Source organism: Taudactylus pleione, unplaced genomic scaffold (genome assembly GCF_031769625.1).
Source record: "Taudactylus pleione unplaced genomic scaffold, aTauple2 ptg000019l, whole genome shotgun sequence".
Classification (NCBI taxonomy): Eukaryota; Metazoa; Chordata; class Amphibia; order Anura; family Myobatrachidae; genus Taudactylus; species Taudactylus pleione.
In genome coordinates, this window is record NW_028284421.1 from 34340795 (window position 1) to 34367392 (window position 26598).

Consider the following 26598-nt stretch of genomic DNA (forward strand, 5'->3'; position numbering starts at 1 on the left):
TGGGCCAGCACAGGGTGCTCTGACCCCTGGAGCCGGCCCTGGGGGGGAGGGTTAGATTTAGACACTAACGGGGTGAGTTAGGGTGCGGGGTGGGGAGGGTTAAGGTTAGGCTTCAGAAAGGGAGGGTAAGGAGGAGAAGGGGGGAGGGTAAGTATACTTACCCAATCCCTGTCGGGATACTAACCATCGGGATGCCGCTGTCGGTATTTTGACAGGAGGCATCCCGACAGCCGGCATTACATACCGATTCCCATGAAATAATGAGTTAATTGGAATACCTTGTTCCCCAAACAAAATTTTATTTTGTAATTTGTGCACCTTGATGCTATAGCCTGCGATCTCAGTATGTGCAAGTTATTTTGAAGTTTATGCTGACATTTAGATGTTTTCTGTTGTTCATATCAACCAGCTCAGTAGTTTGAGTTTTATTGCCAGCCTGACTGACATTATATCAGTCTTATGTATTTATAAACAATTATTTATATAGCGCACACATATTCCGAAGCACTAATGCTGTTACTGATCAGCTGGTGGGGCATGGGTTATATTATATGTAGCTTACATGTCTGCTCTGGTTTTCATCAGCTTCTCCTTCATGCATATTAAATATTTTGCATACACCTGCAAGCTAGTACACTATAAACACAGTGTCTCCATGGACAGTGCAGGGTTAAGCCTTGCACACAGTGCAAACACGTGTGTTATTCATCACAAGCCCGATGCCCCCTCCCTGAGCACCTACTATATAAAGTGACTGAGGACAGAGAGGAGTTATCAGCACAGACATCCCTCAGACTCACATCTCAGCAGAGCACACAGCACAGATATGTCTGCAGTTCCTATCTCCAGAATCCTACCCATCGGGTTCCTCGCTCACCTGCTGCTCTTCTCTTTTCTTTCACTCTCTGTTTGCGTGGAGTTCACTGAGGAAACTGGCAAACTGGGCAAAATCAATCTGCTTCAGAGAGGAGGGACCCAGTGGGCAATTGGTGAGTAGAGCATTTAGCTCTGATGACATTCATGTTATTACCAAACAGGAGAAGATTGCAGGTATGACAATAATCACTTGTCTTTTATAAAAAGTCAGTGTCAGGCAGGAGCAGCTCTTACTCTGGTAGTATGCAAGAACTGACTTGGAAGTTAAGGTAATAGGTCAGACTGGTAGACATGCAGACTTGACATTAATGACTTGTTTAATTACTTTTTAAGAATCAAATGTTAATTGGACATAATGGCTCTGATGTAAAGGGCAGTGTCCTACAGCAATGGCAGGTTGGTAGAGTAAAAGGTAAGTGTTATGTGGAAAAGTGCAGCAGAAATCATATATTGCTGCTAGATATCTTTATTGCTCATACTAATATGCAAAATGACATTATCAGATGGAGCAGTGGATATAATTGTGGTGTAAAGTGACAGTACCTATATGGTCCCATCAATACACTAATTATATTACACAATTCACATCAATAACTCAAGTTGTCCTTTTAATGTTTGTTGATTCTATTTCTTATAATATTCACACACTTAACATATACATTTTCCTGTGCATACTTAACATATAGTAAGTACTTATAAAAGAAGATATGCAAACATAATAAAAGTACATACTGAATGTTGGCGCATTAAATGTTAGCAAATAAGTTCTTCATTTTATGTGGCACATTATAATGAAATTAAACTATTAGGTTAATTTGTAGTTCCTGTTCTGATCTAATCACATATAATGCATGCTGCTTAATAGCGCAGATTAGCACCACAACTCATTAATACTATAGCACAGTTTGTTAGACAATTGTAACTAAAATATTTTTTCCAGCATAATTGGGTTCCATCGTTTCTAACCGATAATCAGTAACAAGATTAGTCACATTTTCATACATCTGTACAAAAATATAGTGAACTGTAAACTGCAAATGTTCCACACCAGTATTGTGGGTAATGTTTTAAGCCTCTTATATTCCATACCCAAGACAACCTTTCCTACATATAGCATTGACATTAATCTATGTACAGGTCAAGCCTCCCATATCTGAATATTCCGAAATACGGAATTTTTTTGGGCATGACTGAGATAATGAAACCTTTAATTTTTGATGGTTCTATGTACACAAACTTTGTCTAAGGCACAAATTATTAAAAATATTGTATAAAATTACCTTCAGGCTGTGTGTATAAGGTGTATATGAAACATAAATGAATTTCATTACTATACACAAACTTTGTTTGAGCCACAAAATTGTTGAATATATTGTATAGAATTACCTGCAGGCTGTGTGTATAAGGTGTATATAACACATAAATGCATTCTGTGTGTATATTGGGGTCCTATTCCCAATATATTTCATTATGGTATGTAATTATTCCAAAATACAGAATATTCCGTTATCCAAAATACACCCAGTCCCAAGCATTTTGGATATGGGAGACTCAACCTGTATTACATTTACATTTTGAGCATTACATAATGTGTCAGTAGTTATTACATTCCAGAGAGCATGCACATTGCCACCTATCTCTCTGGACAGAAGATTAATAAATCCATTGCACACTGCTATTAATTACATTGTAGGATGTGACATTTTATTAGCGCAGCATTACTTATTTTAACAAATTAAAAGAAAGACAGTGAAAGTTACTCAGATTTGTTATGTGGAGTAAAGGATATGTTGTAGGTTTCCTGAGATGGACAGGATGATGTGTTACATATACTATAAAGCACTGAGAGATTAATCGCACAGGGAATAGTTGCACCACAGGGCAGGTTTAGCTAAGCGTGACATGATCTCAGGGCAATTTAAGACCATGCTAAAATGAGCCCTGGAAGTACAGTGTATTTCTGGGGAATGTGCCAATTTTAAAGGAAGTTCATGGGTCTGCACATTAGGATGCCAGCTCCTGCGAGGATATGATCGGCTAATGAGAGGAGATGGGCAGATAAGGACTTTCCTACCTAAACAGATGACTGTGCCACAAATTGTCACAAACTGCTCCCATATGCTAAAAGTCAGTGTGTTATTTACCAGGGTGGCTGCACAGTCTCTCCATTCCCCATGTTATTTTATGGGTGCTCAGTAAGTACTGGTAATATATACTACTGTATAAGTGACAAATGTAATGAAGAACAATTTTCATAAATGTCCACAAATGAGTATTGCACTAAATACACAGAACATGACAATTATCAACTTAGAAAATATTTTAACGGTAATAATGTTTTTTTACACATTGCAAATTGCGCCAGGGGTTCAACTAAAAATGTGTGGGCCATAGAGCAACATTTTTAGGGGCATAAAGATTTCAAGGCTAGGGATACCCTATCTTATTGTCCCATTATCTTTCACTCCTCACTTACCTTGTGAGACTCTGCTCTGGTGGGTGCTGCACTATATCCCCTGCTAAAGAGTAAGGCAATATCAGTGTTCCCTTCCCCTCAGAGCAAACGAAGCCTAAAATGTACAGCCCACACAGCTTTCTGAGGCTGCAAATACTTTGCCATGTTTGCGATCACATAGCAGAGAGCTTATTAAGATCCCCACTGTGCTATTATTCTATGAGATGGCAGACGGGTGTAGCACCGATGGCAACTACATAGATCCCATAATAGCTGCTATGTTCACTGCTCATAGCACAACTGCTGCTTAGTAATGTTATCTGTTTATTTGTGTGCAAATGCCCATTTCTATTACAGTTACAAAGGTGGTAGTATCTGCAGGGGTTCCTAACATTTCCATGCTCAGAAGGAAGAAACTGGACAACTGAAGCAGGGGGTGTTTTTAGTTTAATGCATGCTAGGTGCAGGAATGTACCCTGTATTGCGCACACATGCATAAACAAAAAAATATTGCATTCAACCTAGAGGAAGAGCCTGCAAGGATGATTAAGAACTCATTCTAGCTTTGGGCAACACTGCAAAGTTTGTAAAGTGCTCTTAGTAGACGACATCTAAGAGCACATTTCCAGCTCAGAAGAGCACCATGGAAGATTAAGGAAAGTAAACACTGAGATGGGAGTTAGGTACTTCTTCCAGGTAAGAAAAACACTTACTAATTCTTGGAAGGAATCTGCACAGTGACTTTGGCACTCTTACCAACTCAGACGAACAATGCCAATGAAGTGAAGTGCTGCTTCCATCTCAGAGGAATACCCTGCAAGAGAAATTAAGAGCATTCTCTTCCAGACCCAAGAAGACTCTTCAAGGCAAATGTACTTCCAGTTTAGAGGAACACTGTATAAATGAAATGCTACCAGTTTAAAATAACAGTGCAAGAAAAAGCAAATACTCTGTCCCCCAGCTTAGAAGAGCACTAAACGGGGAAGGAGATATCTTACCAACATTCAATGTAGAGCAACATAGAGTATTCCTTCAAGATGGAATACAGAAAGGTATTTGAACAACTCCTCTCATATTAGAGGGGCCCCCTGCAAGCACATTGAAGTACTCATTTTCATCTAAAAGAACATGGGAAGAGGAGAGGAGGACTATTTCCATTATAGAGGATGTTATTTAAAGCTGTGGATTAATACATCCATCTTTCATAGCAACCAATCAGCTTCTGTTATTTTTCTGCTCAGCCTGTAAAATTCTTCTTCACTTTATCTCTGTCCAAGATTTGATAAAGCTCCAGCTAACTCTTCTGTCATCTTAGAAGAACACTATAAGAGGAAAGTCAAATGAAATGATCCCCTTTTCCAATGTAGAGGAACAAGATGTCAGCAATGTTACTTCTAGATGATCATGCTGTGAGGGAAGTGCTCCTTCCAGTGTAGAGTAATGCAGAAGGGGAAATTAAGCACTCCTTCCAAAACGGAAGAAAATAACCCTTCCATCTTAGAGGGATAGTCTATAAAAGTGTGTTATTTGCTCTATTTTAGACAGCAGCCCGACAGTCAGTATGCTGATAGTCACAGTACAGACAGCGGCATCCTGATTGTCAGAATACCGATAGATTGCAGAGGTAATTATTAGGGTTAGGGGGAGGGTTAGGCACTAGGGGGAGTGTTGGGGTTAGGCTGCAGGAGGGGTGGGTTAGGGGGAGGGTTAGGGTAAGGGTTATAATACATACAGAAATCTGTCGGGATTCTTACTTTTGGGATGCTGTTATTGGTATTCTGACCGCCGGGATCCCGTGCCCAACCCCTTTCTCTAAACTGCAATGCATTCTTTTAAGATAAACGTGTACCTCACTCCCATTCCAGGGTGTTACTCTAAACTAAATTGTATATGTTACTCATTTGTAGAATTAATACTTCACTTTGCTTTTATAGTGTTTCTCGAATATTTTAAAAGAATTACTTAATTTCCCTAATTTCTAAAGGGTTGGGTACGACCCTACAAGGCAAGCAAATTATTCTTTCAAGAGGGTGTAAAGTACTTCTTCCAATTTAGAAAAGCACCATGCAAGACAAGTGGAATACTTCTTTCACCTTACAGGAACATAAAGTGGAGTATTCCCTCTGAGCCCAGACAAACACTCTACAAAGGGGAGTTAAGTACTTACTTTGCCAACTTCTGTACAAGTTGGAAGAGAAAGTGAAGACCACTGAAATAGTAGTACAATACTCAGTTAAATGTAAAGAAACACTCTGAAAGTGAAATGAAACAGTCCTGCAAGAGAAATGATACATTCCCACAGTTAAGATGAACACTCTACAAAACAAGAGGATAACACCTTTGAGCTTAGACTGACACCTTGCTAGGGAACTTAAAGCCTTCTTCTTCCATCTTAAAGGAACCATCAACTGTATAAGGAACACCTTTCAGCATAGGGAAGAGGAACACTCATTAATAAAGAGAAGTGAGGTAATTATCTGGCTAGATGATTAGTATACAAGGGATATGAATTCACTAGAGGATCAAAAGTATCAGAAAATATTAACTTACCACTCCTGCCATCCAAAGCAGCTACATCCAAATCAAAAGGAATGTATACAGAATGTAGAGCTGGTCAAGAGGCTAGAGGAGCAGACTATAGGGTAAGAGTGATGAGAAGCGGTATAGTTAAAGTAAGTCAACTCCGGTGCAATTAGGGATCAAAGGATGAGACAGGAACAATGTCAGTAAGAAACTGAATACAGGAAAACCACCAAAGCTTGGCATAATGCTTGGAAACCGGTTGCAGCAAGTTACATTACAGGCAGGCATGCATTAATGAAAAATGATGACTTGGAGGGAAATCACTTAAACAGGAAATCAATAGGTGGAACCAAAAAGAACTGGAACAGCTGAATATCAGTCATGACCTGGGTCCAAGTATGGGATATGGAGTAGGGATGTGCAGGCTCGGATTAGTTCAGATTTTCCCACCAAATTCGGATTTTTCCCACCAAAAATGGAGTCTCAGAAAGAGGCAGAACGTCATATTTCATGGACAAACATCATGTCCAGGAATGATGATGTATGTCCATGAAAGATGACGTTTCACCTCTTTCTGTGACCCGATTTTTGGCGGGAAAAATCCGAATTAGGCAGGAAAATCCAAACTAATCTGAGTCTGCACATCCTAATATGGAGCTGTCTTATCAGCAACAAAAGCTCAGGCAGTAGACCTGTGGATCTGGGCAGCAGCTGCTATGGGTTTTATACTGTACAAAAAGGGACTGGTTCATCAAAATATATATATGTTAAAATACATGCATATGTCTTGTTTGCTGTGCTATTAAACAGTTTTAAACAGTAGTGCTAATTAGAAAAAAAACTATTGTTATTAAACTTGCTGGACATCAGGTCTGTCTCTGGCCACACAAACTGTGACATAGAGAAATTGGCACAATACTGCAGTGTACCATTCTCAAAAATGAGTCTGATGCTTTGTAGTAATATCCAATGAAAGCAAATGAGATCATTACTGATCATTGTCATTGGAAGTGAGCCAAATAGCTGAATTTTATCCAGTTTGGCTACTCACACCTAAGAGCCATGTGTAATGATCAATACCTGAGCCAGCAAAACTAGAATAAGTATATAGTTACTATATACAAAAAGTAACTGACAGCTGAATTGTTGTTAAGACAACCACAAGAAACACTTTTTTTTTTTTTACAATTACAGGACACTATGAATACATCATATATTTAAATTACTATTATTGTGGCCACTATTATGCTGCCTCACCTGTTGCCTAATCTGTAGGAACATTAAAGGGTTTATAAAGCATTATAAAGTAGGACAAATGAGAAATAATAATAATCTTGTTCATGTGATCTGTTGTTAGCACTTACAGCATCTTCCACCACATTGCAAATTGAATTTCAGAGAACTTTGTAAACGTGTTTAGCCTGTATAATAAATGTTTTGAGTTGAACATAAAGAATCATCCATAGCATCATTAATGTTGAGCAACAATAACATTATCTATTCAAAACATTAGTCATTGCCACAGAAAAGCCAATCATCCCAGTATAATTACTGCACACAATTGTATACACTTTAGATCACAAATCACTAATTTCCATTAATAATTTTAAATTTAGAAAACAGCAACACCTGCAACATGAATTGCACAGCATTCACTCAAAAACCTCCTTTACAATCCTCTAGAACAGGGGTGGCCAAACCGGTCCTCGAGATCCCCTAACAGTTCATGTTTTCCAGACCCCTTCTGGATCTGTAGAATGTGTCAGTTAAAAATGAATGCACCACCTGTTTTAAAATGTGACAGTTACGATGGGCATACAACGGTAGGTTGGTGGGCTCCTTAGAGCAAGATAAATTAGTTCAGCTGCCTTTGGTCACTATTAGGGTTTCCCTTTACCCCAAATATAATAGTATGCAAAAAAATATAGTGATCTGGGCGCTAAACAGAAAACGTATACAGTATGAAATGTAAAATAATCAGAGATTTATTTCTTCCTTTAAAATTATAAAAAACATCACACAATGAGCAATATTGATAACAATGATAATTAGCTTCAAATGAAGCAAATATTCTGTGTGTATGACACAGAAATAACAGCAATAAACAATAGTAATAATAATAAATAGCTTCGCAAATGTTCTGTGAATATGGCACAGTAAACAGCAACAATTAATGTTTGGTTTTAAATGAAGCAGTTAGGCATACCAGTCTGTGTTGGTGAGTGTCCTAAGGCACAGGTTCTCAAACTCGGTCCTCAAGACCCTAAATAGTGCATATTTTCCAGGTCTCCTCAGAATCACAAGTGAAATAATTAGCTCCACCTGTGGATCTTTTAAAATGTGTCAGTGAGTAATGATTACACCTGTGCTCCTGCCGAGTGACCTGAAAAACGTGACCTGTGTGGGGTCCTGAGGACCGAGTTTGAGAACCACTGTCCTAAGGTATTAATGCAGCAGGGGTTATCCGGAATGTAGCCTTGCTGGACACTCACATGCATTGACAGAATCCTGGAATTGTAGTAGGGCTGCACACAGACCGCCGATGTGTGCAGCCTTACACAGACCGCCGATGTGTGCAGCCTTAACACAGACCGCCGATGTGTGCAGCCTTACACAGACCGCCGATGTGTGCAGCCTTACACAGACCGCCGATGTGTGCAGCCTTACACAGAATGCCGATGTGTGCAGCCTTACACAGACCGCCGATGTATGCAGCCTTACACAGAACACTGATGTGTGCAGCCTTACACAGACCGCCGATGTGTGCAGCCTTACACAGACCGCCGATGTGTGCAGCCTTACACAGACCGCCGATGTGTGCAGCCCTACTACAATTCCAGGATTCTGTCAATGTGTGTCAGTGTCCAGCAAGAGTACATTCCGGATAACCCCTGCTGCATTAATACCTTAGACTTGTAAAAACATTCCCTGTATCATATTCTTTCACTTGTGCGCTAAAAATAAAAATATGTCTAGCTAAAGTACACCCACATATTTTCTAATGTATGCACAGGCAATGAAAGAGGCACCTATCAGCTCCAGAGGGGAATCTAGTGCTGGTCATCATCAGAGTGAATTTATACCAGCCCTTAGCAAAGCATCATGGGATTTGCAGCTTTGCCATTTGGTGTGGTCATTATATTATACTAAGCATTTATGATGATGTAATTGCTGGCATAAGATCCAATATGTATCAGAATGTAATCATCAGGTAATAGCTAGTGTGTGCAAAAAGTGTATATAGGCCTATTACAATCTGAGACTAGAATGGCAAAACATGACTATTAAGGATACTTCATTGTACACCCCCAACACTGCATTTTCCTGATCAACTATCAGAATTACAAGCATAACTAGTTCCATTCTAAATATTCACACGTGCCATATATTAATATATTTAGAGTAACCGGAGACTCACTGTTGTTCCATCATCTGGCTCAATTCTATTAGCTGGGTGATAATGCATTATCCCATTATAATGATCTACTCAATTTTCGTTGAACATTGACAGATAAAAGCCTCCTGTGTCTAGTGCTGAAATTATGATGGGCTTGGTCTGTCTTACTTTACCACAGACTATTCTGTTATTAATAGGAGTATTTCACAATAATTTATCTAAATAAATAAAAGCCCATCTAAACAAGAGCCAAAGTTCTGTGCAGGTTCTGCAATGTCTTTTTGTGTTACAGAACCAATATTCACCATAAAACAAATAGCCTTATTGATAGACTATGGTGGACACAGAGATCTTGGCTTTCAGCTACTGGGCCATACATTGTACCCTTTTAGCTAGATGACCCCTTTAGATTTGTGGATGTTATCTGAATAAAAACACATAGACATACAGTATTGTGGACTAGCTTACATTGTCTGCAGAATGCACCATCATAGGCTCAGCAATAGAATGGGAAGAGAGACTATGGGGTATATTTACTAAAGTGAGTTTTTAGAAATGGAGATGTTGCCCATAGCAACTAATCAGATTCTGCTTAATATTTAACTAGCACCTTGAAGAAAATAATAGCTAGAATCTGATTGGTTGCTATGGGCAACATTATAAAAACTCTCACTTTAGTAAATATACCCCTATGTCTATTCTATACTTGCCTACTTTTGAAAAAGCATTTCAGGGAGATTGTGATAGCATCAATTATGGGCTCGGTGGTAAAGTGGACGTGTACTGTTACATCTGAGAGACATGCCATAAAACTGACCCTAAAGCAGTTATTAAGGTCAACGTGTTGATAAAAACACACTAGTAATTCTCAGAAAATGCATGTAGCCATAGGGATCATTGTGCCTTATAATAACCAATGCAGAGAAATGATACTAATGATCCCATTTGAATGTATATATATATATATATATCTTTTTTTTCTTTTATATAACAGCTTCATAATGGGGGTAAGGTGCAATCAGGGAGATTTCTGGACTGTTCAGGGAGTCAGGGAGATTGCTACTATTTCAGGGAGTCTCCCTGAGAGTCAGGGAGAGTTGGCAAGTATGGTATGCATATCTCTAAAACCGTCATGTAAGATGAAAGTACGCTCATAAAATCATCCTGCTTAATTGGTTAATTTAGGAAAAACTGCAATGCAATAAAAAGATGCAACAGCAATAGATCATGGCTTTTACGTGCACTTATAGATTTGTATATTTATGCATGTCCAAATGCGAACTCAGAAGATGTGTTATGTATCAAGGTGAAAATGAAAACTATGTAGACTCACAAGCAAAATATTAGCACCTTATCAGTTGAGTACAACACTGGTTGTACTTTCACCTTTTTAACACAATAAAAATAAACTAGCTTATGAAATTAATGCTATGATTTGTTTAAGAAGTTTCTGTGTGATATTTCCATTGTACCACGTATTTAGCCATTTATATTTATGATAACTGTGTATGTCACTTAGGGCTTGATTCAGAATTGTATGCAGTTTATACAGCAGCTGCCTCTATGGAAATATGTAAAAGCAGCAGGAGGCATCTGTAACAGAAAGACGTCCACTACATGCTTTTATGATTCACTGCTGCATCCGAAGACACAGCATTGGATCATCTGCGTGAACTTCAGTCATCTGAGTAACCCTCAGTGTAACTCTGGCCAGTGGTGCCTTCAAGGGGTGACACCAAAAAGAGCCACACTCACACCCGCACCCCCATCCACAGACGTGTCCGCATCCCATTTTACAAATGTGCCTTAAGAGGCTCGGGGAGAGACAGGAACGGCTACTGCTGCCAGAGGGGGAGGAAGTACCTGGTATCCTGTTATAATGATGATGGGGCAGGCTGTGGTGTAATGTTATTACACAGCTAGCACATGTTTATTACCAACTGCTGTAAAAAAAATATTAAATATATTGTATTCTCACCTTGTGCCCCCTGTTCCCCTTTCCCCATATCTGTACCCCTTCTGCTCTCCTGTGTACTCTGACCTCCCACCCATTCCCCTCTCCCCATGCCTGTACCCCTTCTGCTCTCCTGCGTACTCTGCTCTCCCACTCGTCCCCTCTCCCCATGTCTGTACTCCTTTTGCTCTCCTGTGTTCCATGCCCTCCCACCTGAGCCCCCTTTTCCCCTCTCCCCATGTCTGTACCCCTTCTGCTCTCCCGTGTACCATGCTCTCCCACCTGTGCCCCCTGTTCCCCTCCCCCCATGTCTGTACCCCTTCTGCTCTCCTGTGTACTATGCCCTTCCATCTCTGTGCCCCCTGTTCTCCTCTCCCCTGTGTATTCTGCCCTCCCGCCCCTGTTCCCCTTTCTCCATGCCTGTACCCCTTCTGCTCTCCTGTGTAGTCTCTCCCACCCCTCTCCCTTTCTGCTCTTCTATGCACTCTGCCCTCCCACCCCTGTGCTCCTCCCCATTTCAATCTCAGTGCAAAATATGCCATGTAGTGCGTTTTTATCTGCTACAGACAGTGAGGCATAAATTGTGATGGGACCCCAACATTTTAAAGTGAGGGGTCCCCGGGACCCACATTTTATTTCGCTCAGCGCGATCACTGAATTTTATACAAAATGTGACCTGTGAGAAGTGAATTAAAAAGTGGGAAACCTTCCTGGGGCCTGATTAAGCACGGATCGCTAATGCGAATGCGGTAGCAATCGCTCACGCAGTTCTGCAAAATTATGCAAATGTATGCGATCGCAATGCCACCACAGCACAATATAAAGATTCCCACTTCCCTTTACTCACATCCGTAATACCTTGTAAGTGTGCAAAAATTATTTACACGTTGAGTTTAATTTTGCATAACTCATATGTAAATGTTATTTAATTTTACATGTGCATATTATATTGTAATTTAAAGGTATAATGTTAATTTTGTTAGCTGTTTATCTCACTACTATTGCCATTGCATTTAGTGATATACAGGAATTATGATTTACATGTGAAACTAGTACAAAACATTAAGGATTCCGTGTGGTGTGATACAGGAGGAGGTCCATGTGGGGGGGGGTTACACCATGAGCTACCACACCGGGTGACACCAACCCTGGTGATGCCTCTGACTCTGGCCATCGCCTCCCTTTCCCCTGCCCCCAAATGGCTGCAGCATGTCAATCATGATGTGGCTTAGGGGGCACTGTGACCGTTGTTGCAGACACAGTTCTGCACATGCTTAGTACAGATCCTGTGAATGCTCTGATCACCAAATATCTGAGCTGTACCATGTACATAATCCATCAGGTTTGCATACAACTCTAAATCAGACCCTTAGGGCCTGATTCAGAGATTTACACTAATAAAATCGCAACTGCATTATCTCACGGATTGCAGTTTCTAAAATATGCTAATGCCTTCTAAGGCTTAGCAGAGCATAGGGACGCCCACTGCTGTCTTCTCATAGCTGTCCAACAACATACAACAATGTAAATCCATACCATAGAAGCACATCGGCCAGTCGTGCAGCAAGTAAGTCAAGTCTGTCCAGCCGCAAACACTGCAGCTCTCCTGGCACGCTGAGAGCGTTTATGTTGCGAAGGCGTTCGCAATGGCTAATTTATGCATGTCCATGAAATGGCATTGAAACGGTCCAACGCGCCTGTGTTTTTCTAACCACCCCCCTCCCGTTAGCACTCCCAAATTCTGACTACCTGTCACTCACTTTGCGAGTGATTCATTAGCAAACAATCACTCCATCTGCGAAAATAACGGCTTTGCATAAATCTGTGAATCAGGCCCTTAGTCAACAATTTAAGTTCACAAAGCAATTCCCACTCATCTGCAAAGTGTTTGCTAATGCAATTCTGAATCTTTTTTTGCCCATTAGAAATGAGAGCTAAAGGTAAAAGAACATTACATGACATTCATTAGTAAGACACCATCAATAATGCAAATGAAATTTAAAAAGCAGAAACAAACTTTATACATCTATGCCCATGTGACTAGTAACCTGTCATTTACTCTTCTCCAGGGAACCCATCATTGTCACATTAGTGAGAAGGGGCTGTCATGTGACAAGCACAAAGACATGTCTATGCCTTTTATAAAGCAGTGTTTCTGTTATATGTGCTAATGTTTCTCCCTGTGATCTCAAGATTTCAAACTATAGAACATTTTCCTCATTGCCCAGTACAAAATCTGCTGATATAAATGAAAATGACTGATATTTTACATGTTTAAAAGACTACCAGCTATTAAACAGTACAGCAAAATTCTAACAATAGTTACATTAGGTTAGTAAAGTACTGTTCAAATTGCTTTTTTTGTTTGTTTACTTACACACAGTCAGATGAGCCACAAATTACCTTTACATACAAAAATGATCATCTTTTTTTCCTATACTAATTGTGATTTTAGGAACAATAACTAAATATCATGTAATGAGTAAACATTTACAAATACAAGAAGTCCTGTGCTCCTTATAGTTTGTACAGAAAGACGTCAGAGATATGGTAATTGTGAGTGGAGGACATATCAAGAGCGTGCCTGTTCGAGTAGGATGGCGAGGATGCCCTAATGAGCAAGACCAAAAGATGTGAGGGATATAACTTTAGAGGCAGATGGGTCATTGAGAACATCAATAGGTATACTGAAGTTACCTAAGGTGAGGGAGGGGAGGTCAGCAGAGCGAAAGTGACACATACTTGCCTACTTTTGAAAAAGCATTTTGGGGGAGATTGTGAAAGCACCACCTATGAGCACGGCAGTAAAGTGGACTGTACTGTTACATCTGAGAGACGTGTCATAAACTTGATTTACATCCAAATGTAAATGAGCCCCAAAGCAGTTAGTAAGATCTACTTGTTGATGAAAACACACTGATACTTTTCACAGAATGCATGTAGCCATAGTGATCATTGTGCCTTATAACCAATGCAGGGAAATTATACTAATGATCCCATTTGAATGAATATATCTCTGTTTTTTTTATATACAACCGCTTCATAATGGGGGTAAGGTGCAATCAGGGAGATTGGTAGACTCTTCAGGGAGTCAGGGAGATTGTTACTATTTCAGGGAGTCTCACTTACAATGAGAGAAGTGGGGGAGCCCGGTGGCAAATTTATCAAGGCACTTGGAGACAGGACCAGGGGGGCGATAGATCACAGCTGTGTGACAGTGAACACAAGTACAATCCTTTGCTGTTACTGTAGTTATTACAAAAAAAATAGATCTGGATTCTTGGATAAACCACAAATTCTTGGTAGGGTGGTGGCTCTGTTCATTTGTCCAATTGTTAAAACACTGACATTAATGTGAGAGACAAAAGATCTAGTAAATCAAATTTAAATGGCAAAAAGAATCAGTAATTAATATGGACAAGGTTCAAAATGTTCAACCAAATACATCAGACTGTATATACGTAACTGGGCCTGATTCATAGGTGGATGCAAATTTAGTAGCGACTGCATCTATTTACGCGGCGTGACTGTGTCTTTATGCTAATGTTGCAGCCGATGGGATTTGTACAGATGCCCACCGGATGCCTCATTAATCCGCTGCTTTGCGTAAAAAGCCGCACCATCGGACTTTAGAGCAGCCTTATGGTTGCTCAGAGAAACGCAGGCGTGCCAGTGCATTTGAACGCCGTTGCAGGGGAGTGCATAAATTAGCCACTGCAATGGCATACACAGCTTGATCTCTCACTGCGTGCAGGAAATTTAGTTGTAGGGTCCTGCCTTAAATGTGCGAGTGGCTCCAACGTACTTCAATGTTACCAATGTTTTGGCTGGATTGAATGGTATTACGGATGTGCAAGAGGGGGAGTGGTGTGAGAGTGAGAGTGCTTTGCCATTGCAATTATTAGCAAACTTTCACAGCAGAGCTGTGTGTGCGATTGCTACAGTTATCGCAATAGCGATCCTTGCTGAATCAGTTCCTGTGTCCACCTTTGAATTAGGTCCTGTATTTTGATTGTACAATTACTGTCTAATAAACACACAACTGTCCTAAATTGTGCATACACTTTTCTCTACTGTCAGATAAATATTGCAATATGTGCTTCCCATTACTTGTTTTTTTGTGGGCTGGTGACAAGACAAATGCAGGTGTGCTGTGAGGGTTTTGTGGGCATGTTTCAGCCAACGACTGCATGGTTGTGCGCAGCTACACTGGCCCTGGCGGCTTTCTTCCAACAGACATTCTATGCAGCCATAGGGTCGTTCAGAAGTTTGATGGTGGAGGAGCGCATTAGAGACGTAGCCGGCATCCCTATACACATTACAGAGCCTGCGGCAGTAGCATAAGTTCTCAGTAACGTTGCAGCCACGTCAGGATTAGCGTCCACCTCTGAATCAGGCCCAGTGTGAGTAAACAGGAGGATCCTTTGGGGTTTTATTTGATCTTTCTGATATTTTACTTTGTAAGTACTATATTTTGTGTTTTGTATATACAAACCTATTCCAATCAGTGGCACACCATGGCCAGCAACTTCACTAGATTTCCTCACACACGATGCAGGTATGGTAGATGGCAGATATGTACACAACCAAGCATCATGGTCAGGGGCTGGCTGGCAACTTTTAGCCTGGGGGGCAAATGCATGCAGAGGAGTAGCGTGCAGCCAGGGTGCCCGAAAGAACGTGCGTGCCACGGCGCCCCCCCTCCCCCCTCAGGAGAGGACACCCTTATGCAGGCCTCGAGTAGTGCCCCCAGTAGTGATCCCCCCCATGCAGTGCCCCTTGTGCCCCCAGTAGTAAGCCCCTTATATAGTGCCCCCAGTAGTGGTAACCCTTATGCAGTGTCCCTTAAATAGTGGCCCCAGTTGTAGTCTTCCCCCTATGCAGTACCCCCACTATTGCCCTTTATATAGAGCCCCCAGCAGTGGTCCCTCGATGCAGTGCCCCCAGTGGTAGTCCCCTGCCCCCTATGTAGTGCCCCTAGTAGTAGTCCCCCCCCCAGTAGTAGTACCCCCCTTGTAGTGCCCCCAGTAGTAGTAGTCCCCCCCCTTGTAGCGCCCCCAGTAGTAGTAGACCCCCCCTTTGTAGTGCCCCCAGTAGTGGTCTCCTCCTTATAGTGCCAGACCCCCCCCCGCAGTAGACACACATAATATAAAAAAAAAAACAACACTTACCTGACACCCGCTCCTGGTCCCGCCGCCGAGATCAGCTCCTCTGTGCGCCGCTTTGCATTATGGGAGTGACGCGTCACTCCCATTACCCACTGCGGGAGCCGGAAGATGTCCGGCTCTGGCAGTGGGAGCAGCAGCCGATGAGAGTCTGTCTGACTCTCATCAGCTGCTAAAGCAAACACACAGCTGCCGGCGGCTGTGTGTTTGTGCTGTGTAGCGCTGACCGAACTCCGTCCGGTCAGCGCTACACACGCGGTGCAGTCTGTGTCACAGTGACACAAACTGTCCACGGCCCGCATGACGCAGCGGCCCGGGGGGCACATGGCACCCTGCCCCCCGGCCCAGCCCGCCACTGTTCATGGTGCTGCTCGGTGTCACATCCCCCAGAAGTGAACTCCCTAAAGTGCTTACAGTACAAAACAATGTTGAACATAGGAGGATACAAGCTATATAAAAATTATTACATATACAGTCAACATACCCAGAGATATTGAGAGGTCTGATGGGCCCAGGTATTGGGTGGGGCGTGGCCAAAGAGGTGTAGGCACTCCCCATACAAAAAAACCCTGAAAAATTACACTATGCAGCACGCTCGGCACAGGAGGTGGTTCCAGAAGAGGGGATCAGTACGCTCACCCCTACCTGTCCTCTCTTCCCAATACCGCGGACCATACCGGTATAGCAGTGCAACCGTAGTGGCACATGCAGTGAGAGGAGTCTCTGCTCTCTCACTGCTTGATGTGCCACTGCACCTACACTGCTATGAGTGGTGGCACCGGTTCAGTGACACCTGGTGGAGTGAAAAGCCCCCTCGCGCTGGATGCATGTGTGCGCACAAATGGCGTGGCCTCACGATAAGGGGGTGTGGTCTAGTGGAAAGGTTGTGTCTTTAATCTAGGGGTGCGACTTCGCTGGAAGCCCCTGTTTACATCTCTCTGGGGGGTGTGCCCAACATTGCTGGAGATGACCCATTGACAGGAGCCGGGTGCTGCATGTTAATGTCACAGGGTGGATTGGTGACACAGAAGGGTGAATTAGTGTGCAAGATATACAGAGGGGTGAGTTTACTGGGTTAGGATGAGCTGCTGGGCTTTAATAAAGAAATAAGTTCTCAGAGCCTGTTTGCAGCTTTGGAGAGAGGTGGAGAATCTGAGCTGTAGAGTGTTCCAGTGGTGGGGAACAGCATAGGCAAAATCCTGTAGGAGTGGGATGATGTAATCAGTTAAGAAGAAACGCGATAGTTATTGGCAAGCAGGTGTGTGAAAAAAAGGTTAAGGTTAAAAATTATGGGGGAAGAGGATTGAGCGATGGCTTTATAGGCAAGTGTGAGAGTTTGAATTGGAAACTGTAGGATAAGGGGAGTCAGTTTAGAGCCTGGCGGAGGACAGAGGCAGAAGCAGTAAAGTTGGCGTTAAAGATGAGCTGACAAGCAGCATTGACGGATTGGAGCGAAGCGAGGTGGGTGTCAGATAGGCCAAATAAGGGTATCCAGTTGACTGGTTGTCATCCAGAAGGTCGACACATTCTGAGTATCGACAGTCAGAAAGTTAACATGGTCATTAGGTTGACCACCAATATGTATTTAGGTTGACATGGTTAAATGGTCTACGCATTCACTAGATCCACATTGAACATGTGGACACAAAAATGTCTTTAACGACTGTCACATCTCTTATCTTGCCAGGACACTTCATGGGTAAAAAGAGCCTTCAGGACACATACAGATTGAACGAACAAGATATGGAGAGATCAGCTGTTTTTCCACACACCATGGAGAGAGCCAGTCTCCTGCAGGAGCAGCGCAGAGCATTGTCATCCAACCAACTGCAAGGTGCACAGGTATGTAGGGCAAGCTAAACTGTGCTTATGCAGTATAATGCAATAATATTGTTCAAGAGTCTTTATCACACCACTGACGATGTGTAAGTTCCCATGTATATTAGATAGTCAGTTATCTATGTTGTTGGTTAACCAAGCCACTAAAATGAATGAATTAATGATGACATAAAGAAAAAATAATAATCCATAGTTTTTAGGAGAATGGACTGAGTGACTCTTATCACAACCAGAATCATCCTTCTTCTTTATATCTAATGATGAAGGTGACATTTCACCTGTTTTCAAATAATGTTCTGCAAGCTTCTCTGCTTGGGCTTTCTGCTTCTCTGCGTGGGATCCTATATAAATGGGGTGGCATGGAAATTCTGCCTTAACACAACTTATGTTATAAAAAGAAAAAGTGGGCACAACAATAAAACAAAACTTTAATAGAATATACTTTATGAACACTCTGGGTAAATAAACTATGTGTAAGCATCATGAGCCGCCACAGTGCTCTGATTCTGAAGCAGAGTGATGCCTTATGTTAAAACTTTTCAAAATACAATTTCCAAAACCATTTATGCACAACTGCACTGTAACCAATGTACTAAATTTAGAAAATGTAAAAAAATATATGGTTGCTTGCTACGGGCAACACTACATTTTCTTTAGTTAAGGATACAACTGTTTTCATATATGTTCCTCATGAAAGAACATATTATATCGTCAATAAATGCTTACTATTATTTTAAAAGTACATTTAGGTATGTATAAAAATAAAATACAAAATAAACGTTATCCTTTATGCACACACATAATGTACATTTTCTGCATCAGTGGATCCACTATGCGCACACATTAGCCTTAATGTGTACTTTTCTGTATAGTGTGTCCACTATGATCATTCAGAAAATAGAATTTTTGGTGCTCACCATTAGATCCGTTTCTCTTGAGCTACCTGGGGGACATTGGGGTGTAGAGGACGCTGTGAGGAGTCAGCACATCAAACTACACTTGTTTGTAAGCTGACCCCTTCCCTCTACATCCCATAAGCCCCATCAGAGCACACAGGAATCAGTCAAACTTTATAAAGCTCACTAAACAAACAGTCAAGTATACTACACATAACCAAAGAGTTAATGAACATTTAGTAGACAACAACAAGGGGTGGGAACGCAGTGTCCGCCAGATGGATTAAGAGAAACAGATTTAATGGTGAATGCCAAAAATCCTATTATCTTTAATCACCATGGGGATGTTCCAAAGCTGCCCCAGTGGGAGGGTATGCCCAGCCACCGAAGCTGGCATCCTTACCCACATACATTGAGTTTATAAAATTTTGTAAATCTATGAACTGATGACCAGGTGGGCGCTCTGCAAAACTGATCCACCGACACACCATGCCGCACTGCCAAAGATGTGCTCACTGATCTGGTAGAATGAGCCAAAATACGCTCTGGAACGGGAACATGTTCCAAAATTAACACCTGATGTATAGCCGCTGTTATCCATCGTGCTACAGACATCTTGGACGCAGGCCAACCTCTCTTGTGCGCTTCATACAGAACAAAAAGACTATCCGGTTTTCACAAGGTAGCCAATCGATCAACATAAACCTGTAAGGCTCACACAACATCCAGCAAGGACAAGTCATCTTCACCCACCCAACAACAAATCCTGAGACAAAGCAGAAATAACATTCTTGGTTTAAAACACCTTGGGTAGAAAAACACAGCGTATGCCTCAGAACAGCCCTGTTCTTGTAAAAATCAAAAAGACAAGATACATTAAATGGCAAGGAATTAACCTGGTTCTCTTCACATCAAACAATATAGATCTTCCAAACACTATGATAGATTTGGAAGACAACTGCTGTAAAGGCGTCCACCAGATCTGCCTGAGAAACCCTGGTCTAATCCCCATACAACTACACTGTGGATAAGATGAGAAGCCTCAATGTCCACTTCTGGCAGCTCCCAGCGTTGCACTAGCTGGGAGAATACATCGGGGTACAGATACCATTCCACTGCATGAATGGCATGTCTGCTGATGTAATTGGCTTTCAAGTTCTCTACTCCTGGGATGAACTATGCAGATATCACTGAAACAAACCTCTCTGCATAATGGAAAATTCTGGCAGTTTTTGCCATAGCCAATGCACACTGTGAGGACCTCCCTTTTGGTTTACAAATGCCACAGCCATGGCTTTGTCTGATTGAAGCCATAAGGGCCTGCTCTGAAGACTGCACTTAGCTGAGAGGAGAGCTTGGTAAATTGCACAGAGTTTGAGGACATTTACGGGAAGTGCTGCCTCGGTTCTGGACCAAAGACCCTGAAACCGAAGAGCAGATGTGACCGCTTCCCAACTGGAGAGACTAGCATCTATGGTTACTATAGACCATGCCTCTACTGACAGGAGCCAGCCCTGATGGAGATGACTTCTGAACAGCCACCAAAGTAGGAACTGATGAGTCGCTGAGGACAGTCTGAAGTACTAAGGACCTCATTCAGAGTCGGTTGAAGCGGCCGCACGGTCGTATAGAAAAAGGGGCCGGATATGCAAATGATGCACACGCATGTTGCGTCCCTAAGGTCGGATCGTTAGCTGGCCGACCAAGGGGTGGATGCGGTCAGATCGCTAAAAATACGCCCACATCTCGTACGCATAGTGCGTCATCTCCGGCTACATAAGGATTAATCGCAAGCTTCGTATGCCAGAGGAACTGGTCGTAGAGCTAAAGGTTGACCTGACTCTCTCTTAAGCTCTACGATCATGTCAGTGTAAAACCTCCCCTGTCACGTGTGCCATGACACTACTTTGCTAATTATGCACTCCCATAAAACGCCGTTCGCATAATGAGGCACGCCTGTGTTCGGATCTCCACACCCCCGTTTTCAAGCACCTTCCCCTGTTACCACCCACAAACGCCGCAATCTGTCACTCAAACTACCGACCTGGCGGTGTTCAAGGAGAGAGAAATTTCTGATCGTAGCCGCTAGTTTGCGCACGCGCATTGCGAACTGTACGCATGCGCAGATCAGCGAACATCGGCTGCGTACGACCTTGCAGCTGCTTCGACCGACTCTGAATGAAGTCCTAAGCCTCCAGATGGGAATTTGACATGGACCACTGGGCCAGCAACCGAGCCTGTAAAGTTCAAGAATGGAAACATGTGCAGGGAACCGCCTCGAAACAGGACACCATCCTCACTAACAAGAGCATGCACTGGAGTACTGACATCTGTCTTCAAGCCAGTATTGTCAACACTGGTTTCTGCATGTCTAAGATCTTTTCTCCCTGGTATCAAACAGAAGGCCCAAAAACACCAGGTGCTATGCAGGAACCAGATTAGATTTTTCATAATTGATTATCTATCCGTGATCAGTAGGTTGTTCAGGTATGGAATGACAGTCACCACTTTTGACCGCAGAAGGGCTGCCATTACCATTATGATCTTCGTAAAGACCTGGAACGCTGTGGCCAACCCATAGGGAAGTACTCTGAACTGAAAAATGGTCCTCCTCTACTGCAAACATGAGCATTCTGTGATGCAAGTAAGCCTTTGACATCAAACTTGTCACTCTATATTGCAGCAAGCACAGACCAAAGGGATTCCATGCAGAATGTTGGCACTCGAATGTATTGATTCAGAGACTTTAGATTCAAAATAGGCCAAAAAGACAGTTCTAGCTTCTGAACCAGGAACATATTTGAACAATGTTTTGTTTCTCTGGTACTGGAACAATAACACTTGACTATAGTGACCTTTAAATGGACCCATGCAGAGCCAGATGCCTGACCCTATCACTTCGAGGGGGAGTTGCAAAGAAACGACTGGGAGGAAGACCTGCGAGGTCTAAAATATAGCCTCTATTAACAATACCTCCTACCCACCTGTCTGAGGAAGCCGTCAGACATTGGTTCCGAAAAGTTAGCAGTCAGGCCCCCACAACAGACCGGTCGTAATGGAGATGGACCCTGTCACGCTGGCTGTTTGTCAGCAGCCCTAGACCCTGGGTGTCTAATATACACTGACTGTCTACCCCCTCTGTAACCTCTTAGAGAACCACCAAAATATGTTTTGGAAGGTGCTCCTCTGGATCTCTTGTGGCTTGGACACTGTCATCGGAAGGAAGGCCTTCTGTCAGGGAGCCAGTCCAACTATGAACTAAATGACAATGAATCTTCAAACAGCAATGATTCAAATGCCTTTTTAGACTTCATATCAGCCTAAAAATTTTGAACCAAAGAATACATCTGGCATCTATAGACAAGGCTGTAATACGAGAAAGACCAAGGTCTGCATCCATCAGTGCATCCCCCATATAAGCCAGAACATCAATAAAATGATTCACCAGTGACTTGAGATTAGATTGTGCAGCTTTGTCCTGCAATTTATCATCCAGCTGTTATATAAATTTTTCCACCGAATTGTTAGCCCAAGCAGCCGCAAAGAAGGCCCAGCGGTCAAGAAAATAGACTGTTATTGGGATAATTGTTGCTTTTGCAAGCCTAGCAATTGAAGCATCCAGTCTGGGAGTAAAGATGTGTCCTTGCTCATCTAGCCTCAATACCCAGTGCTCGATATAAATGCCGTGAGTGAGTCGCAAGGTCCCATGCAACTCTACTAGCGTCAGGCATCTTTTTTGCAGAAAATGCATCTAATGCTGTGTACACACAGGACAATCTGTTCAGCGAACGATATCGCTGAACAATCTCCCTTGAAATTCCTGGTGTGCTGGATGAACGATATTATTCATCCACACACCAAAGATATCACCAACGATGAATGACCAACGATCGCAGACCCCTATGGAAAATGCATGATATCGTCCAGATTGGCCTGCATGCATGCTCAATGGTCAATATCATTATCGTCCAGTGGGAGCACGCATCGTTGGTCGTTCATTGCATATACACGGAACGATATATCGTTGAACGATATAGTTCATATCGTAACGATATATCGTTCCATGTGTATGTACCTTAAGTTGCAACGTGATGTGACTAGGACGCACTAGGAGACTGTGCTGATTAATTTGATATGCATCACTTTTATGTCTGTGGGTCAACTGAGTCTGTAAGTGGAACTTGGCATGGAAAAAAAGCTGCTGCCGCTGCATCGTAGTGCTTCGCATGCTGATTCAGAGACTCAGTCATACACAGATATACAAGTCTCACATATGAAATTAATCAGCACAATCTCCTGGTTCGTCCTAGTCACATTGCATTGTAACTTAGACGCATTTTCTGCAAAAAAAGATGCAAAAAACACGCCTGGCGCTAGCAGAGTCTCACTGGACCAGATGAGCCGAGAGGGGCTCTTTGGAATGACTGTAGTAAAGACGAGTGAGGACACATCTGTAGTTTCCTGTAAACACAAGTCCTCCTATGCAAATGGATATGTGGAAACAAATCTTCGTGGCATCTTGGCATCTGATACCTCTTGTCAGGTTTCTGCCATGCCACCCCTAGGAAATCCTTTCATTGTCTTGTCTGCGACCACCTTAGAATCAGAGAGATGGGAGTGGACCCTTGGCATACATAAAATTAGAACTCGAATGCTGAAAAATAAATATTTATAAAATATCTGTCAAAACAATTTTTATTTTAAATAATAATGGTAATAGTCATTTTAAAACAATTATATGGAGACATACTTTATTAAATTCTACTTAATCATTCTTATTTTATTTAATCATAATCAGTCGTGACTATTTTTAATGACTGATTCTGTATAAAGAAAAATGGTTAGCTATAGGACTCCTAATGAATCAATTTATAAGCCATTAACTACTGTAGGAAGGCATGTTATATATAGATTATAACATGTCGTTGTTCTTAAACTACATATTTATGACTCTTCAAGAGATTCTGGACCTTCTCCTGAGGTATTCTCAACATGTCATGCATTGAGGATTTCCCCGCCTGACCACTGTTACAGTATGATGGAAAGTAGGCTCTGGGGGTTTCTTATTTATGATCCTTTCTAAAGCTAGTTATTCCCCAATGCACCATTTATTAATTAATAAAGTATTTTCCTTGCCAAATGCTATGCCCCAAACTGTTGTACTATAAGCGGAATATCATACCTATATAATGAGTTAAGAGATCTAAAGGAGATGAAAGGACTATAGGAAAAGATAACAAAAACAATGTTTTTATACTGAATGGTGAGGTCTGCAATTAGACTTGCTAATACCACTGTAAAAAGTATGCAAACAGCTATTATAGGAAGATTTTTATATAGTCCTTTAATATTCACATTAGACAAATACAAAGGAAAAAATAGGAAAATAGGGTTATGCTGGTTACGCACCTGATAGATATATCTGCAGATGATGGTTGTTCATTCACTCTGAACAACCATCATCTGTCATCTGGCCGCGGGTCCCGCTGACCGCCTGTACCCACAGCACAATGCCCCAATATATCTGCAAATATATTAGGCATCGTCTATGCAGCACAAATGACGTGATATGTCTGTGGACGACGCCATTCATAGACATACCACTGGTACACACTGGCCGACGGCCACCCATATATATTGGCCGATCAATTGATTGACCAATATATCTGCCAGCGTGTACCCACCACTAGAGTTTATTTAAAAAAAAAAAAAAAAACCTCTAGTAATTGTAAGTATTATCTGTGGGAACATTCGCATTTCCTTTAGTAGCAGTGTAAAATTGCATGCTCTTTGGGACTCATTGGGCCTGATTCAGAGTTGGGAATAGAGTAAGATACAGCAAGTAACTGTGCACCTTGGTAAAACCATGCTGCACTGCTGGTAGGGCAGATGTAAAATGTGCAGCGTTAGATGTGAGAGGGGTGTGTCCACACTGAAATCTAAATTGCAGTGTAAAAACAAAGCTGTCCAGCAGTTGTGGGCTACATGCAAAATTTACCAGTATTTACCCAGCATGTAAAAAAAATGGATGTATTTGCACGGGTTGGGTACGGCTATCAAAATACAGACAGCGGCATTCCAACAGTCAGAATCTTGATGTCTACAGGTAAGTACCCGTACCTTAACCCCCCCACTCCCGCAGCCTAACCCTCCTCCCCTGCAGCCTTAACCTATTCGTACCCTAACCCCAAGTATAATACTTACCATTGGAATGCTGGTGGTTGTGATTATGGATCCGGGATCCCAACTGCTGTTCCGATTCCGGTACCAAGATTGTGACCACTGGCATCCCGACCGCTGGTAACCCAACTACATTTCATTAGCAACCCTTGCATTGGAACATGGTTTGTCCAGGTGCACAGTTTCTTGCTCTATCTTACTTTATTCCTAAATCTTAATCAGGCCCATTGTCCTAGCAAAGATACGAGTCAAATTCTGGCTGAAACCTCTCTTATTAGAAGGGTTCTTTTTTTTCTGTGACGAATGTCACTGAGTTTCCTATTACGGAATCCTTGCGATCAGACTTTCTATTTTTCATGGTGCCATCATTAATATAACAAGTTATTTATTATTATTTTAGAACAATTGAATAACTATATTAACAATATGAATTATGCAAAAAAGGTAAAATTCTCAATAAACAGCACCAGTTAGGATCCAAAGTGTTGTAGAAAATAAATAAACAGATCATGAGTTTGGGAGCAGAAGAGAACTTTTTTAATGAAACTTTTCTACATTAGGTTATCTTACCGTAATCATTATTGTCTTCTTATTTTACAGCGGATACTAAGGAAAATTCTGGACCAGAATTATAAAATGACCCAGAAGTAAAGAAGATATTTATTTCCCTGTACATACAATATATATGTATATATATATTTGTGCCTGAGATATTGAACTTGTTTCAGACATTCCAAAGGCTATTCTTTACAAATAAAAAGAAAATCCCAATGAAAATGAGAGTGTTTTCATTCATAATTCAGAGTTCATTTCATAGTGTTGAAGTAGTCATTCTCATCTTAAGCATGTATGGAATATGTTTCTGCCATTTTACACAGTGTTCTCAGCAAACATATGAATAAAAGACATTATTTGCACACAAAGTATAGCATTACTCTCTGTATTAATGCAATATATCATTATCTCATACACATGAAAAAATAATGAGAAATAAAATATACATTTGGCATTTCCTAATTAAAGTTCTTAATTAGTTCATGAATTAAATTGATTTAGAGTAAGGGGAAAGTAAATTGAGAATGACAGAGCTGCCCAGCAAAGCCAAAATCATACTAGTCAGGTTAACATGTCTATAAGGGGAGGCAATCGGGAAGCCGACTGCCTAAATACCAGCAGCCGGCTTCCCGACTGTCTTATCCCGGCAAGATGTAGACGCCCGCATTTCCCCGACGCCGGGAGACCGGCGCCCGGCATCACAATCGTAGTGATGCCGGGCGCCGCGAGCGGACAGCCGCGGGGGGGAGGGTTAGGTT

General features: G+C 41.8%; 1 protein-coding gene across 1 annotated transcript; it reads left to right on the forward strand.

Moving 5' to 3' along the window:
• The first annotated feature begins 763 nt into the window (after positions 1-763).
• LOC148540520 (bombesin-like) lies at positions 764-26117 on the forward strand. Its single transcript, XM_088444144.1, has 3 exons — positions 764-989; positions 18058-18212; positions 25886-26117. Exons 1-3 carry the CDS (start codon positions 827-829, stop codon positions 25934-25936), a joined length of 369 nt encoding a protein of 122 aa, XP_088300270.1. The 5' UTR covers positions 764-826; the 3' UTR covers positions 25937-26117.
• Positions 26118-26598: the final 481 nt, after the last annotated feature.

Bases quoted from the DNA above. Each gene is read 5' to 3' on its own strand.
- LOC148540520 (XM_088444144.1), top strand. From the start codon at position 827: ATGTCTGCAGTTCCTATCTCCAGAATCCTACCCATCGGGTTCCTCGCT. The intron at 990-18,057 runs GTGAGTAGAGCA...TTATCTTGCCAG, and splicing joins AGGGACCCAGTGGGCAATTG to GACACTTCATGGGTAAAAAG. The intron at 18,213-25,885 runs GTATGTAGGGCA...CTTATTTTACAG, and splicing joins ACCAACTGCAAGGTGCACAG to CGGATACTAAGGAAAATTCT.